This window comes from Hylobates moloch, unplaced genomic scaffold, assembly GCF_009828535.3.
Source record: "Hylobates moloch isolate HMO894 unplaced genomic scaffold, HMol_V3 SCAFFOLD_10, whole genome shotgun sequence".
Lineage (NCBI taxonomy): Eukaryota > Metazoa > Chordata > Mammalia > Primates > Hylobatidae > Hylobates > Hylobates moloch.
In genome coordinates this window covers 25,771,358-25,791,304 of record NW_026652285.1, presented here as the reverse complement: position 1 = coordinate 25,791,304, position 19,947 = coordinate 25,771,358, and the positions used below count along the sequence as shown (strand labels likewise).

At 54.7% G+C, this 19,947-nt stretch overlaps 2 protein-coding genes across 5 annotated transcripts in view; both read left to right on the top strand.

The window, feature by feature from the left end:
• Window positions 1-86: 86 nt before the first annotated feature.
• Window positions 87-11,951, top strand: DHX58 (DExH-box helicase 58). The gene is made up of 13 exons (XM_032163642.2): window positions 87-174; window positions 901-1,069; window positions 1,299-1,500; window positions 1,883-2,073; window positions 3,429-3,545; window positions 4,699-4,825; window positions 5,042-5,233; window positions 6,876-7,129; window positions 7,701-7,850; window positions 7,941-8,102; window positions 9,386-9,576; window positions 11,056-11,152; window positions 11,422-11,951. The coding sequence occupies exons 2-13, from the start codon at window positions 902-904 to the stop codon at window positions 11,605-11,607; spliced, it is 2,037 nt and encodes a 678-aa protein (XP_032019533.1). The 5' UTR covers window positions 87-174; window position 901; the 3' UTR covers window positions 11,608-11,951.
• A 2,940-nt stretch (window positions 11,952-14,891) lies between these two features.
• Window positions 14,892-19,947, top strand: part of ZNF385C (zinc finger protein 385C) — a 72,700-nt gene continuing 67,644 nt past the window's right edge. For 3 of the 4 annotated variants that reach the window (XM_032761141.2, XM_032761142.2, XM_058444759.1), the window contains exon 1: window positions 14,919-15,389. The gene's annotated coding sequence lies outside the window, so the exon portion shown is untranslated. Of the gene's footprint in view, window positions 15,390-19,947 lie in introns of all 4 variants that reach the window. The other variant, XM_058444758.1, reaches the window with a different exon arrangement.

The following is a 19,947-nucleotide window of genomic DNA, read 5'->3' as shown; positions in this document are numbered from 1 at the left end:
TAGCACACGTGGTTCTTTTTCTCGGGGCAGGGATGGGAGGATCTTAAGTCAGCTCAGCTGGCTCCTCCCCTCAGTTTCAGTTTCCGTTTCGGATTTCTGCTGTCTGCGCTGAGCACAGTGGCACCAGGCTGAGCTAAGCAGGGCCGCCCTGGGCAGGCCTACCTGGTGGTGCAGGTGAGACCCAGCCTGGGCAAGGCGCAGGTGTAGCCTGTGTTACTCCCACCCCCACCTTTTGGCCAGAGCAGGCTCCTGATGGGTTTTGAGGGTGTCCTCCCCCACCTCCCTCAAGTGGGGTGGAGTCCTGGGCAAAGGGAGGTCTCTCTACCGACCCGTCTGGCCAGGAGTTGGAATGAGTGGAGGGGCCAGTGGGTCTGAGTCTCCTGCCATTCCCAGAATGGAGCCGTGGCCCTACCAATGGGAGGTGATCATGCCTGCCAGGGCGCTGGCGCGGCAGCAGTACCTTCCCGGAGTTTGTACTCCGCAGCAGTTGGTGATGACCGTTAGCACAAATGGTTCTTTTTTCTTGGTTCTTTTTCCTGGGGCAGGGATAGGAGATTCCTAAGTCAGCTCAGCTGGCTCCTTCCCTCAGTTTCAGTTTCCATTTTGGGTCTCTGAGCTGAGCACAGTGGCACCAGGCCGAGTTAAGTGGGACTGCCCTGGGCAGACCTACCTACTAGAGCAGATGAGACCGGGCTGGGCAGGGGGCAGGTGTAACCTGTGTTACTCCCGCCTCCCCTTTTTGGGCAGAGCAGGGTCCTGATGGGTTCTGAGGGAGTCCTGCCCCACCTCCCTCAAGTGGGGTGGAGTCCTGGGCAAAGGGAGGTCTCTGCATGAACTGGTCTGGCTAGGAGTTGGGAGGGGTGGAGGGGCCAGTGGGTCTGAGTCCCCTGCCATTCCCAGAATGGAGCTGCGGCCCTACCAGAGGGAGGTGATCATGCCTGCCCTGGAGGGCAAGAATATCATCATCTGGCTGCCCACGGGTGCCGGGAAGACCCGGGCGGCTGCTTTTGTGGCCAAGCGGCACCTAGAGACTGTGGATGGAGCCAAGGTGGTTGTATTGGTCAACAGGGTGAGTTGTCTGTCCCTACCCCACTCCCCCACCACCAGGCAGGGTCTCAGCTCTTCAGGCATCTCTCAGTCCCCACCAGAACTCCAAAGCTGCTGTGGCCATCGCTAAGCTCACCTGTCTTTCCACCCTGGCTCAGTACCCAGCCATGTCCTGCGGGTCACCTTACCTCCTCCCTACTCCCCTGGCCCCAGATTCAGCTCTCTTTTCCCAGCTCATTCTCCACCCCCAGGTGCACCTGGTGACCCAGCATGGTGAAGAGTTCAGGCACATGCTGGATGGACGCTGGACCATGACAACCCTGAGTGGGGACATGGGGCCACGTGCTGGCTTTGGCCACCTGGCCCGGTGCCATGACCTGCTCATCTGCACAGCAGAGCTTCTGCAGATGGCACTGACCAGCCCTGAGGAGGAGGAGCACGTGGAGCTCACTGGTGAGGGCCATGGCCGGGAGGAAAAAGATATGCATCTGGGGTACCTCCTCCCGCCAACCCCAGGGCACCTCCCGGAGTCGAGGTGTTGGGAGTTTTTGTGGGAGTGAGGGGTTGCCTGTTCACAAAACCCCTGCAGGCACTCTAGTAGAAACAGGCCGGGCTATAGTGTAGGATCTTGGGCAAGTCCCTTCCCCAGCTGAGCCTCGGTTTACTAATCTGTGAAATGGAGAGAAATCATCCTTGCCTGGCGCCTCATCCTGGGACCAGCTGCAGGTTGTAAAGGGAAGAAGGAATTCTTACATCATCGTGGGGACTACCTGAAAGCTGATGGGAGGAAGGGCTTTGCAAACACAGGTCACAGCCTTCCCCCCTGTGCCCTCAGCCTTCTCCCTGATCGTGGTGGATGAGTGCCACCACACACACAAGGACACCGTCTACAACGTCATCATGAGCCAGTACCTAGAACTTAAATTCCAGAGGGCACAGCCGCTACCCCAGGTGCTGGGTCTCACAGCCTCCCCAGGCACTGGCGGGGCCTCCAAGCTCAATGGGGCCATCAACCACATCCTGCAGGTCAGCCTGGCCCCTGTGGGCCTCCCACTGCCAGACCCACCAGGGGCGTCCCTCCTTCCCTCCCTCCCTGCCTGCCCTGCCACTACCCCATCCCCACCAGCCCTACCAGGCTCTCCATGGCAGGGTCTGGCCCCTTCCTCACCTAAGATCCAGCCTCCAATGGTTTCTTATGGCACAAATAATTAACTCCCAACTCTACTGTGGTTTACAAAGTTCCACGTCATCTACCTCTCCACCTCATTTCCCGCGCCCGCCCTGTTGTAGCTCATCCTACAGCTACACTGGCCTGCCTTCTGCATCTTGAACATGCAGGGCTTGTTCCCATCTTGGGGACCTTTGCATTTATCATTTATTTTGCCTAGAATGCCCTTTGAACTTTACCTGCTGCCTCCTCCTTGTCATTTATTGAACAGCTTAATGCCACCTCTTGAAAGTCCTCCCTGATCACCCCCTCTGCTCTCTGTCATATCATCCAGTGCTATCCTCTTCAGAGCTTGTTAATGCGCTCTGCAAGGTTTTATTATTTTCTATTTTTCTTTTTTTTTTGAGATGGAGTCTCGGTTTATCGCCCAGGCTGGAGGGCAGTGGCATGGTCTCAGCTCCCTGCAACCTCCGCCTCCCAGGTTCAAGTGATTCTCCTGCCTCAGCCTCCCGAGTAGCTGGGATTACAGGGGCCCACCACTACACCCAGCTAATTTTTTGTATTTTTAGTAGAGACGGGGTTTCACCATGTTGGCCACACTGGTCTCGAACTCCTGACCTCGTGATTCACCTGCCTTGGCCTCCCAAAGTGCTGGGATTACAGGCGTGAGCCACTGTGCCCAGCCTCTTTTTTTTTTTTTTTTTTGAGACGGAGTCTCACTCTGTCACCCAGGCTGGAGTGCAGTGGCATGATCTTGGCTCACTGCAACCTCCACCTCCCGGGTTCAAGTGATTCTTCTGTCTCAGCCTCCCGAGTAGCTGGGACTACAGGCGTGTGCCACCAGGCCTGGCTAATTTTTGTATTTAGTAGAGATGGGGTTTCACCACGTTGGCCAGGCTGTCTCAAACTCCTGACCTCAGGTGATCCGCCCGCCTTGGCCTCCCAAAGTGCTGGGATTACAGGTGTGAGCCACCGCGCCTGGCCGGTTCTATTATTCTTTTACTGGTTTATTATCTGTCTCTCCAACTCCAATCTGAGTTCCTTTGTATCCCCAGTGCCTAGAACAAGACTGGCACAGAGAGGGCAAGCAATATTTGAGTAGATGAATGCCCACACTCTCCTGTCCTCAGCTGGGATCCATCCTGCCCCAAATCTTTGCCCATTGTCCCCATTAACCCTCCCTTTCCAGTAAAGTCCTCTCTGTTGCCCCCAGCTCTGTGCCAACTTGGACACGTGGTACATCATGTCACCCCAGAACTACTGCCCCCAGCTGCAGGAGCACAGCCAACAGCCTTGCAAACAGTACAACCTCTGCCACAGGCGCAGCCAGGTACGTGGGGGCAGGGACACGGAGAGTGGGAGCTGGTGTGAAGTTAGGACACCTAGGCTTGGGCCCTGACTCCGCCCTCACTAGCTCTGTGACTTCAGGTCACTTGCTATGTATCCAAGCCTCAATTTCTCCTTTCTGTGAAATGGGGCAGATACAGCCCATGCCTGCAGCCCGCTCTTTGGATTGACTCAGAAGGCACCACCCGTGTCTGTCACAGCACTGACATGCTGGGGAGTGCCCTACAAACCAGAGAGCAGGGATACTTTGGTGCTGAGGCTCTACTGAGCCTTCTCTAGTGTGGACACGGCCTGGTGTCTGCCATGACTGGACTGGACAAGGACTAGGTGTCAGGTCCATAACTACACCAAATGTTACACTCGGGGTCAGGTTTGAGCCCATGCTGTGGTCTGGAGGGAGGGAGGGAGTGAGCAGATAGCTGAAAGAACCCTTGCGGGGGCCATAGGCAGGTGAAATGTAGTTTTATTCAGCAGCTCTCTCAGCAGCGGCTCTCTCAAACTGTCCACCTTTATCTGGGCTGTCTGCTCCGGCTCTGTGGCTCCTGCTGCCCCCACGCCTGCAGCTGCTCTCCCTGGCCTGCAAGGCTAGCTCTGTCAGGGTCAGCAGCTTAACTCTCTCCCTCTGGGCACAAGCCGGTTCCTGGCTCCCCACTGCCCGCCTTCAAGGCGACCGGCTCTCCCTTACAGGGGTTAGTAGCGTTACTCTCTCTCTGGGCACGCCAGCGTGCCCTGCCGTGCCAAGCTGAACCAAGCCCCCCGTGCACAGCGTCAGCAGGGCAGTTATACCTTCTACTGACAGTGGAGTCCAGTATGAACCTACACAAACAGGTTATATAGCAAGTGGAGTATGTGCCTGCCCCCTGAACTCGCTGAGTCACGCTGGCCCGGATGTCCGCCTCGGCCTATTCCTTGAGCAAAGCACGTCCATGTACCTTACACTAGGCATCACCGTTCCCAGGCCAAAGGGTAAGAGCACATCGCGGGTGAGACAGGGCAGGACTCCCCCAGACCCTAGCCGGCCTCCCTCTGGAGCTCACACCACAGCTAAGACAGATGGGTGAGGCAGTCGCGGTGTGCTACTGGGTGCCCATCCTCCAATGTGTAGGGGAATCCCCTCCAACTCTCCTCTTGCTCAGGATCCGTTTGGGGACTTGCTGAAGAAGCTCATGGACCAAATCCACGACCACCTGGAGATGCCTGAGTTGAGTCGGAACTTTGGGACGCAGATGTATGAGCAGCAGGTGGTGAAGTTGAGTGAGGCTGGTGAGAGGGGCAGCCCTTCAGGCGGAGGCGAGGATGTGGGAGTGGTCAGGGGCGGGGCCTGCCGCGGCAGAGACCTTTGGGGCGGGGCCTGTCTGGGTGGAGGCCTTCGGGGCGGGGCCTATCCACTCCAGGGGCGGAGTCGAGTGGGACGGCCCTATGGGGCAGGACAGGGGGCGGGGCTGTGGGCCGCTCAGACCCTGCGCCCTCTGCCCTCAGCGGCTTTGGCCGGGCTCCAGGAGCAACGGGTGTATGCGCTTCACCTGAGGCGCTACAACGACGCGCTGCTCATCCATGACACCGTCCGCGCCGTGGATGCCTTGGCTGCGCTGCAGGATTTCTATCACAGGGAGCACGTCACTAAAACCCAGATCCTGTGTGCTGAGCGCCGGCTGCTGGCCCTGTTCGATGGTGACGGGCGGGAGGGGGCCTCGGGGCCAGGGATGATGGGACCTGGGTGCGAGGTCAGAGGCCAGGGCACAGTCGCCAAGGTCGGATGGGAAGGTGCCTGTGAGGATACTGGTGGAGATCCTATTTTTCTAACCAAAATCCAAGGCCATGGGTAGGACTGATTTATTTCCTCATTTGTGAAGGTTTTTGCATAGTTGTTAAAATTAATTCACATTGTTGACTTTTTTTTTTTTTTTTTTTTAACAGTCGGGGTCTTGCTCTGTCGCCCAGGCTGGAGGACAGTTGTGCAATCATAGCTCACTGCAACCTCGACCTAATGGGCTCAAGTAATTCTCACCCTTCAGCCTCCCAAGTAGCTAGGACTACAGGTGGGCACCACCACTCCCAGCTAATTAAAAAAAATTTTTTTTGAAGAGGCGGAGTCTCGCTTTGTTGCCCAGGCTAGTCTCTAACTCCTGGGCTCAAGTGATCCTCCTGCCTCTGCCTCCCAATGTGCTGGGATTACAGGTGTGAGCCACTGTGCCCCGCCCAGATTTTTTTTAAAAGATTAGCTAAGAGTGGTTCCTTTAGACTGGGAGAGTGAGGCTGAAAGTCAGAGGGTGAAGTTTAAGGTTGCAAATCTCAGCACAGGCTGGGGCTCAAGAGATCTGGGTAGCAGAGATCAGAGTTAAAAGCTCAAGGGTCATCCTGGTCACTGGGGAGAAGAGGGTTCTGGTCTGAGGTTCTGTACTGTATGACCCTGGTGTGACGCTGGCCTTGAGAGTGGGCTCGGTAGGAGGCATCCATTTTTGTTTTTGTTTTTTTGAGAGGGAGTCTCGCTCTGTCGCCCAGGCTGGAGTACAATGGCACGATCCCAGCTCACTACAACTCCCCCTCCCAGGTTCAAGCGATTCTCCTGCCTCAGCCTCCCGAGTAGCTGGGACTACAAGTGTGCATCACCAAGCCCAGCTAATTTTTTTGTATTTTTAATAGAGACGGGGTTTCACCATTTTGGTCAGGCTGGTCTCGAACTCCTGACCTCAGGTGATTCGCTCACCTCACCCTCCCAAAGTGCTGGGATTACAGGCGTGAGCCAATGCACCTGGCCAGGGCATCCTTAAATGTGTTCTTGGTGCTGCTGTGGGGGAGTTGAGCAGGAGTTCCATCCTTCCCCCACCCCCCACCTTCTGCACTCCTGCAGTCCTATTCCTGCGAGAACCTCCTCCGGCAGTGCCCTCCCCACTCCAAGATCTGTAATCCTCTGCCTCTGGGGCTTTTCTTCTTTCTTTCTCTTTCTTTCTTTCTTTTCCTCCCTCCCTCCTTCCCTTCCTTCCTTTCTTTCCCTCCCTCCCTCCCTTCCTTTCCTTCTCTCTTTCTCTCTTCTTTCTTTCTTTCTTTTCTTTCTTTCTTTCTTTTTTCTTTCTTTCTTTCCTTCCCTCCCTTTCTTTCCTTCTCTCTCTTTCTTCCTTTCTTGCTTTTTTTTTTTTTTTTTTTTTTTTTTTTCTCACTCTGTTACACAGCCTGGAGTGCAGTGGTGCAGTCATAGCTCTCTTCAGCCTTGACCTCCTAGGCTCAAGCGATCCTTCTGTCCTCAGCCTCCCAAGTATCTGGGACTACAGACATGTGCCACTACACCCAGCTAACTTTTTGGGGTTTTCGACAGACCACAAGAATGTGCTGGCCCACTTGGCAACTCATGGCCCGGAGAATCCAAAACTGGAGATGCTGGAAAAGATCCTGCAAAGGCAGTTCAGGAGCTCTGACAGCCCTCGGGGTATCATCTTCACCCGCACCCGCCAGAGCACACACTCCCTCCTGCTCTGGCTCCAGCAGCAGCCGGGCCTGAAGACCCTAGACATTCGGGCCCAGCTACTGATTGGGGCTGGGAACAGCAGCCAGAGCACCCACATGACCCAGGTGTGGGCTTCGGGGAAAGATGCTGGCGCTGGGAGGGATTCTATAGGAGAGAAGTTCGGGGAACGGTCTTCAGCACAGACAGGTGGGGGCAGGGAGACCCTGGGGAAAGAGAAAGTTGACTATCCCCAGGCAGAGGGGCAAGGAGCTCTAGGGGATAGGGGCGGACACTGACCTCCCCAGTGCTGAAGCCTCTCCCAGTCTGGGGGTCCTTGGGGGCAGAAGGTTGGGCATGGGGGTCTGTAGGGAAAGAGGTGGGTGATGCAGTTCCTCAGGGCAGAGGATCAGGTCTGGGGTCCCTTGCAGGAGAAGACTATGGCTTGAGAGTTGTTCCTAGACTAGAGGGGCAGGGACCCTTAGGAGTCCCTAGGGAAGATGGGGGTTGGACAGTTACCTGGGAAGATGGGCAAGATCCTGGGGGTACCTGGGGATAAAGATGGGATTCAAGTACTCTAGGGAGATGGACCAAGATTGGGAGTGAGGGCCGAACCAGGAGAGGCTACTCTGGCAGGTGGAGTCAGCCTGAGCCACCTCATGTACCAGCCTCTTTCTCCTCCCTGCCCTCCGCCTGCAGAGGGACCAGCAAGAAGTGATCTGGAAGTTCCGAAACGGAACTCTGAACCTTCTGGTGGCCACGAGTGTGGCGGAGGAGGGGCTGGACATTCCACATTGCAATGTGGTGGTGCGTTATGGGCTCCTGACCAATGAAATCTCCATGGTCCAGGTACTCACATCCTCCTCCACTCAGCCGCCCTTATAGGATCCTGTGTGGGGCCCCAGCCCGACTCAGGACACCCCTTGTCTCCCTTCCCAGGCCAGGGGCCGTGCCCGGGCCGATCAGAGTGTGTACTCATTTGTAGCAACGGAAGGTAGCCAGGAGCTGAAGCGGGAGCTGGTCAACGAGGCGCTGGAGACGCTGATGGAGCAGGCAGTGGCTGCTGTGCAGAAAATGGACCAGGCCGAGTACCAGGCCAAGGTCTGCAGGCAGCCTGCACGCCCTGTGGGAGGGATGGGGAGGAGGGAGCCCCTCCCTGGCAGGTTTCTGACTGCACACATACGTCCCCCTGGCCCCTCTACATCTCGGGGCTAACTTTGCCCACCTAGGGAAGGTTTAGATAGAGGCCAGGGGTGAGGCTGCCAGGGAAGGCAGTACCTGGACTCCAGAAGGCCATAGGAACAGGCCTTGTCCAAGGCTCTTTATTTATCCTTGCCATGAGATACTTTATGTATCTGGAAGAGCTGCATTACAGCCTTTCTGGAACCAGGCAGAGGGGACGAGATAAGCCCACGTGCAGAAGATAAGCCCAGAACTAGGACTTATATCATCAGTTCCCCTGAGGCAGGGCCACCACCATCCTGCCTTGTCCAGGGTGCTCCCTGTTATCCCAGCATAATTGTTAATGATGCCCCATGACCGATCCAGAAGCAGCTTTGCCTAAAATCCTTCAAGATTGAGCAGGAAAGCTTACTCCTCCTACTGTTGTCCCCCACTACTCATACTGTTTTTCTCCACAGCTGTTTTTTTTTTTTTTTTTCCTGAGACAGAGTCTCGCTCGGTCACCCAGGCTGGAGTGCAGTGGCACAATCTCTACCTCCTGAGTTCAAGCAGTTCTCTTGCCTCAGCCTCCCGAGTAGCTGGGATTACAGGCATGCGCCACCATGCCCGGATAATTTTGTATTTTTAGTACAGATGGGGTTTCACCATGTTGCCCAGGCTGGTCTTGAACTCCTGACCTTGTGATCCACCTGCCTTGGCCTCCCAAAATGCTGGGATTACAGGCATGAATTACTGCATCATCACAGCAATAGAGCTGCTTTTAAGCCCAGGAGGCGGAGATTGTGCCACTGCACTCCAGCCTGGGTGACAGAGCGAGACTCCATCTCAGGAAAAAAAAAAAAAAAAGCAGCTGTGGAGAAAAACAGTATGAGTAGTGGGGACAACAGTGGGAGGGGTAAGCTTTCCTGCTCAGTCTTGAAGGATTTTAGGCAAAGCTGCTTCTGTGAATCTGTCATGGGGCATCATTAACAATTATGCTGGGATAACAGGGAGCACCCTGGACAAGGCAGGATGGTGGTGGCCCTGCCTCAGGGGAACTGATGATATAAGTCCTAGTTCTGGGCTTATCTTCTGCACGTTCTGCAGGGAGGGTTAAGGAGTCTCTTCCAGGTACAAATGATGTTAGGTCTTTGGGAACCTTTTGTCCCCCAAGGAACGTTCTCTTAGGTCCCAGCCATGCCTGGTGTCTCCTCCCACCCCAGATCCGGGATCTGCAGCAGGCAGCCCTGACCAAGCGGGCGGCCCAGGCAGCCCAGCGGGAGAAACAGCGGCAGCAGTTCCCAGTGGAGCACGTGCAGCTACTCTGCATCAACTGCATGGTGGCTGTGGGCCACGGCAGCGACCTGCGGAAGGTGGAGGGCACCCACCATGTCAACGTGAACCCCACCTTCTCGTGAGACCTGTGGAAGGGGCTATCGGGATGGGGGCATGGGATGGGGACCTAGGAATCCTTCCCATCCAGACAGTGCTTTGAAGCTTTGGGAAGCTAAAGAGCATTGTAGCAAGTACTTACTCTGCATTTTCACAATAATCTGGTTAGACAGGTTTTATCCCTGTCTCCATTTTATAGGCAAGGAAATAGAGGCTCAGAGAGGCTATGTGACTTGCCCAAGTTCCCACAGCCACTATCTGGTTGAGCAAGAACTGGAATTCAGGATACTAAGTGTCAAAAGACCACACATTGACCCTCTGGTCCTACGTACTCCAAGGATATCAAGAGAGCTTGGCCATCCCTGAGCCATCCCCCATCCCCTAGAAAGTAAACTTCCCCCATCCTCCATCCATTCATTATGTCACCCTCTGTGTTCCAGGCCACTGTGCCAAGGATCTTCACACGGGTTTTCTCAATTGAGGAGGTTGCATTTCAGCTAGGTCTCAATGGGTCTGGTTTGAATGTGAGCGAATGAGAAGGTAACCATGGAGGGCTGGGCGCAGTGGCTCACGCCTGTAATTCCAACACTTTGGGAGGCTGAGGTGGGTAGATCACTTGAGGTTAGGAGTTTAAAACCATTCTGGCCAACATGGTGAAACCCCTTCTCTACTAAAAAAAAAAATACAAAAATTAGCTGGGCGTGGTGGCCCATGCTTGTAATCCCAGCTACTTCGGTGGCTGAGGCAGGAGAATCACTTGAACCCGGGAGGCAAGCCAAGATCGCACCACTGCACTCCAGCCTGGGCAATAGAGCGAGACTCTGCCTTTAAAAAAAAAAGCGACACCAGTTGACCTGAGTGGAAGGGACTGTGAATAATGAGATTTATTTATTTATTTATTTATTATTATTATTATACTTTAAGTTTTAGGGTACATGTGCACAATGTGCAGGTTTGTTACATATGTATACATGTGCCATGTTGGTGTGCTGCACCCATTAACTCCTCATTTAGCATTAGGTATATCTCCTAACGCTATCCCTCCCCCCAAATAATGAGATTTTGAAAAAGACAGACTAGCCCGTGGAAGATTTGAAACGTCAGGTGTGAAAGTGTAGCCTTTATCCAGGAGGTTCTTAGGAATCTTGGATAGATTTTAAGGAATAGAATGTCAGGGCAGATTTATATTTTTAGATCACTCTAGCAGTTGGTGGAAGGATGGCTTGGAACTGGGAGTAAAAATGGAGGCAAAGAGACCCGTTAGGAGACTGTGAAGACCAGGTAACCAATGCTGAGGCTTGAACCTGGGCACAAGGGAACATGCGATGGAGGCCACACAGGTAGAACTCACCGAAGATTGGATTTCCTGGCCTGGGAAGTCTGTGCCTCTTGACCAGCAGGAAGGCCCAAGGTCCAGGCAGAGGCTTGGCCTGCAGGAGGGCATGAGATCCGGGGCTGAGGAGGGTCAATGAGGGCTGTGGCCACCCCTCTTCCTCTCCAGGATCTACTATAATGTCTCCAGGGATCCTGTGGTCATCAACAAAGTCTTCAAGGACTGGAAGCCTGGGGGTGTCATCAGCTGCAGGAACTGTGGGGAGGTAAGAGCTTAGGCCGTGTCCCAGGCCCCAGAGTCCTCAGCCCCAGTCTTCGGAGGCCCTCAGGGAGCCCTCACTAGGACACGGGAGACAGTCCCACCCCATGGCCTCCAGTCTGAAGAGGGAGGTCCAGCCCCTCCCTAAGGGAGCCCACAGTCTGTGACATCTCAGGTGGGAGGAAAAGGCCCTGTACTGAGGGAATTCCAACTTGAGGAGAGAAGCCCAGTCTGAGGCCAGAGAGCCAGACCCTACCCTCTCTGTCTCACCTCCAGGTCTGGGGTCTGCAGATGATCTACAAGTCAGTGAAGCTGCCAGCGCTCAAAGTCCGCAGCATGCTCCTGGAGACCCCTCAGGGGCGGATCCAGGCCAAAAAGTGGTCCCGCGTGCCCTTCTCCGTGCCTGACTTTGACTTCCTGCAGCATTGTGCCCAGAACCTGTCGGACCTCTCCCTGGACTGACCACCTCATTGCTGCAGTGCCCGGTTTGGGCTATAGGGGGCGGGAGAGTCTGCAGCAGAGTCCAAGCCCCTCCTTCCTGAATCATCAGCTGTGGGCATCAGGCCCACCAGCCACAGAGGAGTCTTGGGCACCCTGGCTTAGGCTCCCGCAACGGGGAAACAACTGGAGGGCCAGAGCTCAGCCCAGACCTACCTTGTACACACATAGACACTTTCATATGCACTGGATGGAGTTAGAGAAACTGAGGCAAAATAATTTGCCATACTGTACTCGGAATCATGACATTCCTTCCCTACCAAGGCCACTTCTATTTTTTGAGGCTCCTCATAAAAATAAATGAAAAAATGGGATAGAAAATGTGTGATGTCTTAATTTTGTTGGGATATAATTGGTAGAAAATAAACTGCTTGTATAGTGTGCAATTGGGTACTTTTTTTTATTTTTTTTATTTGTTGAGACAGAGTTTCACTCTTGTTGCCCAGGCTGGAGTACAGTCGCACGATCTTGGCTCACGGCAACCTCCACCTCCTGAGTTCAAGCGATTCTCCTGCCTCAGCCTCCCAAGTAGCTGGGATTACAGGTGCCCGCCACCATGCCCAGCTAATTTCTTGTATTTTTAGTAGAGACGGGGTTTCACCATGTTGGCCAGGTTGTTCTCAAACTCCTGACCTCAGGCGATCTGCCTGCCTCAGCCTCCCAAAGTGCTGAGATTACAAGCGTGAGCCACCGTCCCCGGCCTGGATACGTTTTAACATGCATATCCTCCACGATCAAGATTATGAACATAGCCATCATCCTCAAAATGTCCTGTTTCTTCCAGTGGAATTTTCAAAGAACAACAAAAGTTTCCTGGTTCCCCATTGCAATCCATACCTCTCACCCTTCCCCATCCAATGACCTGCTTTGTAATTTTTAGTGTTAAAAGTGTTTGGTTTTTTTGAGACAGAGTCTCGCTCTGTTGCCCAGGCTGGCATGCAATGGCGCGATCTCAGCTCACTGCAACCTCTGCCTTCAGGGCTCAAGTCATCCTCCTGCCTCAGCCTCCCAAGTAGCTGGCATTACAGGTGCCTGCCACCATGCCTGGCTAATTTTTGTATTTTTGGTAGAGACAGGGTTTCGCCACGTTGCCCAACAGGCTGGTCTCAAACACCTGAGCTCAGGTGATCCACCCACCTCGGCCTCTTAAAGTGCTGGGATCACATGCATGAGCCACTGGGCCCGGCCTTGTTTTTTTTGTTTTTGTTCTTATTTTGTTTTTGAGACAGGGACTCGCTCTGTCGCCCAAGCTAGAGTACCGTAGTACAATCGTGGCTCACTTCAGCCTCGACCTCCCAGGCTCAAGCAATCCCCCCACCTCAACCTCCCTGGCACCTGGGACTACAGATGTACACCACCACACCTAATTTTTTGGGGGTAGAGAGGCAGTGTACAGACAAGGTCTCACTATGTTGCCTAGGCTGATCTCCAACTCCTGGGCTCAGGTAATCCTCCCAAAGTGCTGGGATCACAGGCATGAGCCACTGTGCCTGACCTAGTGTTAAAAGTTTTAGGCCCGGCGTGTTTTCTCACGCTTGTAATCCCAGCACTTTGGGAGGCCGAGGCGGGCAGATCACCTGGAGTCAGGGGTTGGAGACAAACCTGGCCATTTCGGTGAAACCCCATCTCTACTAAAAATTACAAAAATTAGCCTCGCGTAGTGGCAGGCTCCTGTAATTCCAGCTACTCAGCAGGCTGAGGCAGGAGACTCGCTTGAACCTAGGAGATGGAGTTTGCAATGAGCCGAGATCATGCCACTGCACTGCAGCCTGGACAACACAGTAAGACTCCGTCTCAAAAAAAAAAAAAAGGAAGTTTTAAACACTCCTCTTTAATAGCTCTCCTAAGCCTTATTCATAAAGGGTATCAACAGTCTGAACTTGAGGCCCATCAAGAGTGTGAGGGCTTCCTGCTCCCCCTACCCCATAATAGCTTCCAACCCTGATGTTCCCCTCTCTACCTTCCCTTAACCCTCAGGTCATCTCCCCTAGGCTGGGGAAATGCTGAGATCCAGGGTTTGAGGGGTGGGCTCAGGTAGGCATGGGGGTAGGGAAAATTACAAAGGCCTAAATTTTCTGTTCTCATTTTAACAAGAAAGAAAAAGAAAGGCAAGATCTAGGTTGCTTCATCAGGGAAAGGACTATTTCTGTAGTACAAGGCCCAGCAGGCAGGAGACACCTTCAAGAGGAAGGGAGGGGGCTAGGGCAGAGATTTGAGAGCAGGATGGCAGTCCTTCCTGCCATCCAACCCCCTTCCCTCCTGCTACATTCTTGGTTCTGTCCCTAGGTAGATGAGAAATGCACCTTCTCTTCTCCCAGCATTTTCTTTTTTCTGTAGGCCTCTTGTCTGATTGAGGGCTGAAATTCTCGCTCCCGCCTTTTTGGCTACCATCTCCCATAGAGAGTGTACCCCTCTTTCTCAAGGCCCCCTTCCTCCTCCCCTCCAAGTGTCCTTGGCCCTGGATCCAGGAGTCTCCTTCCTCCTCCCTCCTGTCCCATCTCCAGCTGCCTTCCCGGGGGGAGAGTTGCCCATCCGCTCCCCACTTTGCCTTCAGTTAGTATACCGCCTGCCAGCAACGTGCCTTTTACAGGTCAATAAAATTAGCGACTGGGGGCAGAGGGAGGGGGCAGGGGCTCACGGGTGCTAAGCTCAAAGGCCTTGAATGTGGCTAGACTCACGGAGTCAGGACGCCTGTCATTCCAGGGCTAAACAGTGACAGCTGGGGGACCTGGGCTGGCGCTGGGGGCGGAGGAGGGGCTGTGTGGCAGGGAGAGAGATGGGCTGAGGATAAAGATGGTCTGGGTGCCCAGTGGCCCCCTCAGCGGCCTAAGCCCCCACACAGCTGAGCCCTGGAGAGGGCACCCTACCTTTAGAGGAGTGTCCCGTCTCACACCCACCCTGCCAGGCCCGAAGAGCTCAGATGGAAGGGGACTCAGGCCAGGAGAGGTTTCTGAGCTTTCTTCTTTGCGTCAGGGGTCTTTATATGAAGTCACCGGCTCCAGGGCATCTGGGCAAGGCTGTCTGAAGCGGGGGATTTCCACCCGCCCCCCGCACCCCCCGGAGTCCTAACTTCCCAGCCTTCAGAACTCGAGCTCCGGGCCCTCCCTGTGGCCCAGATGCTCTCCCGGGACTTCCCACCTGAATGAGCCCGCGCACCCCACCGGCGGGGCCTCGAGGAGGGGCCGGCCCGGCTCCCCCTCCCAGCCCCGCCCCTGCCCCGCCGGGCCCCGCCCCTCCCAGCCAGCCCGACACGCAGCGTTCCCAGCCAGGCGAGAGCAGGTGGCCGCGGCGGGCTCCGTCTCTGCCCCGCAGGTAAGACGGCGACGCGGGCTAGTCCACGCCGAGGACCTCGAGGGCAGCGCGGGAGAACGAGGCAGCCCCTTCCACCTGTCCGGTCCTCTCGCCTCAAAATTGGGGGACCCCAAGGGACAGTGAGGATATCCCTATCTCGGCTCTGCGCGCGGACGTTGGGCATCTGCTGGGCGGGACTAAACTCTGGGGCAGTTAGAGGGTCCTGGCTGGTTATCCCTGATGCCAGGCGGGCTCCAAAGGATGGAAAAGAAAGAGCCGGGCATCAGACACACAGCTTTCTGGAGTGGGGCAGGTTGGGGATGGTGACGACGGGGCTCCGGAGTAAGAAGCCTCATTGACTGAGAGTGCGCCATGCCTCATCCAAGGGCAGCCTCTTCCCCACCCTAGAGGGTGATGGCTTGACCCAAACGGCTTCTGTTCCGTGGGCTAGTCAGGTAAGAGCTGCCGCATAGCTGAGCTGGGGCCTGGGTTTTCTAATGAGCCCCAGGGCACCTGCATCATTTATTTACATCTGGGTACAGGGGGCTGAGCAGGGGATTACCCCGATGGCCTAGGGAACCCAGAAAGTCTGGGAACTCAGTAGATCTTTTCTGTGTCTGTGTCACAGAGCCGGCTGGGGAAGATGATCACAGATGTGGCCTTATTGTAGACAGGGGAGCATTTGCACCCTCAGTGTTGGGATTTGGGCTGTAGGAAAGGGGTTCTGCCTCCCAGGACCTCCAGGAAGGCTTCCTGGAAGAGGAGGACCTGGGCTAACAGCTTGAATGTGATGCTCAGAGCTCTGAGCCCCTAAGGAGAGGCAGCCTTTGGGTCATGGTGCTGGGTTGAAGTAGAGCAGAGGACCCTGGATTATAGAACAAAGGGAAGTCAGGACATTGCTGTCTGGGTCCAGCTGGGACCCCAGGGACCTTCCTGAGATCATCACAAGCCTTTGGACAGACACGGGTGACAATGAGGGGAGGGGGGCTTCCTTGTCTGTCTAGATTCCCCATTCCATTGCCTCATTCCACCACACAAACCATCAGAGGCAGAAGTTCGTTCTCTTATCTGACCTTCATGCCTTCTGGGTCTGTGCCAGCTTCTTACTTCTGGCAGGCCATGTGCTCTAGTGGAAAGAGTGGGGGCTTTGGGGTCAGTTAGAGCTGAGTTCTGACACCTCTACCTACTGCGTGACCTTGAACAAGTTTCTTAACCTCTTTGAGTTCATTTAATCACCTGTAAAATGGGGATAATAATAGAACCCACCTCATAGGGTGGCTGCAAGGGTTAAATGAGGGTATACATGTAGACCACTTAGCACAGTGCCTGGAGCCTGGCGAGGGCTCAGAAAGTATAAGTGTCCCCTCATGTGTCAGACAACAAAGCTGATCTGCAGGGGGTGAGAGTGAGCAGGGGAGCGGGGAGTGGAAGGGGTTTTTTTTGTTTTTTTTAGCTAAGCTTGGCTAGAAAGAGTGCCCTTCACTGCACACTCCCCCACCAGCCCCTGCCCTCTGCTGGTTCCTGGATCTCTGGACCTGTCTGGGCTGCCCAGGGCCCCTCACCTTCTCCCCTTTTAGTCATCTTGTTTGTGTTGCCTTTCGTCTCTGTAGAAGGGAGAGAGTCCCCCTGCCCCGCCCAAGGCAGGGACCAGTACCAGCAGGAGCTCACTTGGGGCTGTGCCTCAGTGGAACAAGCTCTGGCTTGGAGACCCAACCTGAAAAAAACGCCCTCTTGTCATCACTGCTCTGCCCTCCCCACCTCCAGGAGTTAGGATCAAGCCGCACTACATTTTTCCAGGAAGATAAATAATACAAGTGACTGAAAGTCCTGTTTGGGGATTGTCCAAGCTGTCCTCCAATGAAAGGATAGCTTCAGGCCCTGGCCTGATCTCTAGGCTGCCAGGGAAGGCTGAGTTCAGTAGCACCCTTAAACCTGGGCAAGGGAGGGAGTGCCCATGCCTTAAGCTGGGGGCTTTCAAAGGCTCCACTCTGGCCCTCCTGCTGCCAGTCCTCTCCCTGTGGGATGAGGCATCAGCAGGGCCGAGGGGATGAGACTGTGAGTCCCCTCCAAGACCACATTCTCCATACCTGTGACTCTGGATGTCCATGCCCAGATGGTCACCATGTGGCTCCCGGCCCATGCCAGCCTCTTCTCTAGGCCTGTCTGCCTCAGGACAGGTTATGCCAATAGTGTGTGCACCCCTAGGGACAGTGAAGGGACAGCTATTTGCAGGGGCTGTGGATGGAGCAAGGACATGAGGCTGGGTGTCCTTATACATGCACAAGAGTCCCTTGTGGTGCAGACAGGACCCGGCAGCAGGAAGGGGGTGGCCAGGGTGCGAGTGAAGCTGTCTCCTCTGCACAGAGTCGTTCTGATGTGTAAAGCTCAGGAGGCAGACAAATCCAAATTTGTATCTGGTCCTCCAGGTTGTTAGTGAAGGTGTATTTGTCAGGGTGAGAGGTTAGAACATATTTCACAGTTTGCTGGCTTGATTTATAACTTTTAAATATTTAGATATATGTCTGTGGGCCGCCAGTTGTACCCTTGCCCCAGGCCCTGTGAGTGTTCCAGGTGGGCCTGGCTGGGCCTGTGACTTCAGCTGCCATTTGGTTAATTTCTTCCCCACTTTCCTTGTCCCCCAGTAGAGTAGCACCCCCATAAAACTGTGCTTAGAACATGCTTGCCTGGACCAGGAAGGAGTTTCAAGGTGAAATGAAGATTGTCAGTTGTCACCAACAAGTAGTTCCCCTGTGGGCCTCCTGACCTCATTATCCACCACAAAACTGGGACAATTTTTTTTTTAAATGTCCTGTGATGCTTGAGAGGGAAGGGCTGGGGAGGAGAGGTTACTTCTCTCCTGTGTGTGGTGAGGGTGTGGGTCACTGGACCCCAGGAGCAAGGAGGGAGCTAAATGGGGCCGCAGCAGCAGGTGGGATGGAAGCTAGCCTGGGGGAAAGCCAAGGTTGGACCCCACCATCCCTCCGGCTGCCCTTCTCAGAGGGAGCTGCGCCTTGCAGCCCGGGAGGGGCCATGTGTCTATCACGTGGGTTCTCCCGTGAGTTTAGAGTTTGGGCTTGGGACAGGGGAGACTGTGGGGTCAGCTGGCTAGGCGGTGGGGGTCATCCCCAGCGGGAAAGAATGGCACGCTGGTGTTGACTGTAGTCAAGTGCCCTGTGGCACCTGGACACACCATCTGTTCAGAAGAGGCATGAAACCTTTTTTGTGGCTGTCTCTGCTCACTCATTGTTTCTGATTGGGCTACTGGAGGAACAGCCTGCCACGCTGGCCTCATTAGCATCGTGAGGCTCTTGATGGAACTGGATCCACACACACGCACACACACTCACAAACTACTCAGGTATGCATGCCCGCCTGCACTAACCCCCAGAGGTCTGTGTATAGGGTTGTGCTCTCCTAAACCCCACCCCAGGTCAGACCCACCCTGACACACATGGCTTGTGATGCCCATACCTTCACCCCAGTCACACTCTCACTGTCCCTTATTGGTGACTTTTCATTCACCTTGGGTGACCCGCCGGCTCCAGTGGCCAAGGGCTGGCTTACTAGAGGGTGGCTGGGGGCCAGATGCCAGCAGCGGTTGGTTAAGCTTTGGGGACAGGAGGCAGCAGCATTGCCCTGGTGAGGCCACCCCCAGTGGGGCTCGACCCCCAAGCACTTTGGCTTCCCCACGTCTCCCAGGAGAGTGTCTCCGGGTCCTGAGGCCGTCTGTCCTTGTGTAGTTCTCGTGAGCCTCTTTCTGCTTTGGCCTGTGTGTCTGGCCCCGCGCCTCCTGTGTGCTCCCCATCTGTCCTTTCCCCTCTCCTGACCCTGTCCTTTGCTATCTCTGTCTCTCCTCTCCACCCGTCTAGCTCTTTTTTCTGTGAGTCTTTCTTTGTCTTTTCTTCTTCCTTTTTCTCTGCCTCCTCTGTCTACCCCTTCTCTCTCTGTCCCTCTCTCTCACACTCCCACTCTCAGTGTCTGACTGCGTGGCTATCTCTCTGGGTGGGTCTTTCTGTATCTTCACCTCTCTCTATATCTGCCTGTCAGTCTGGACATGGATCCCTCTGACTCTCTGCCTTAGTCTCTTGAGGAGTCTCGGGAAAAGGACAGCCAAGAGTCCTGAAAGAAGGTGACAGCCAGGCACGGTGGCTCATGCCTGTAATACCAGCACTTTGGGAGGCTGAGGCGGGCAGATCACCTGAGGTCAGAAGTTCGAAACCAGCCTGGCCAACATGGTGAACCCCCCGTATCTACTAAAAATACAAAATTAGCCGGGCGCGGTGGCGCATGCCTGTAATCTTAGCTACTTGGGAGGTTGAGGTGGGAGAATCGTTTGTACCTGGGAGGCAGAGGTTGCAGCAAGCCAAGATTGCGCCATTGCACTCCAGCCTGGGCAACAAATGTGAAACTCCATCTCAAAAAAAAAAAAAGATGATAATGCCTCCCAGAGGGCCACGATCACTTCCGGGCCCCTCCACTGCCAGGCAAGGAGGCAGGAAAGGGAATATCATATCCTAGGGAGAGTGGATGGGCTGAGCCGCAGTGGCTCACACCTGTAATCCCAGCACTTTGGGAGGCCAAGGTGGGTGGATTGCTTGAGGTCAGGAGTTAGAGATCAGCCTGGCCAACATGGTGAAACCTCATCTCTGCTAAAAAAGCACAAAAAATTAGCCTGGCTTGGTGGTGGGTACCTTTAATCCCAGGTACACGGGAGGCTGAAGCGGGAGAATTGCCTGAGCCTGGGAGGTGCAGGTTGCAGTGAGCCAACATCGTGCCACTGCACTCCAGCCTGGATGACAGAGTGAGACCCTCTCTCAAAATAAATAAATAAATAAAGTAAAAAAAAAAATAAAGAGCCAATGGCTCATCTCCTCCAACTCCTCTGTTGAGAACTCCGGGGTTTTGGCTCCGAACTCTGAAACATTCTTCAGTGATGAGGCCCGGGGTCATAGGCCTGGGAGCAGGGCTGGGGGTCCAGAGTCATCACTCTGGGAGATAAGGGCTAGAGCCCCT

Bases quoted from the DNA above. Each gene is read 5' to 3' on its own strand.
- DHX58 (XM_032163642.2), top strand. From the start codon at position 902: ATGGAGCTGCGGCCCTACCAGAGGGAGGTGATCATGCCTGCCCTGGAG. The intron at 4,826-5,041 runs GTGAGAGGGGCA...CTCTGCCCTCAG, and splicing joins GGTGAAGTTGAGTGAGGCTG to CGGCTTTGGCCGGGCTCCAG. The intron at 5,234-6,875 runs GTGACGGGCGGG...GGTTTTCGACAG, and splicing joins GCTGCTGGCCCTGTTCGATG to ACCACAAGAATGTGCTGGCC.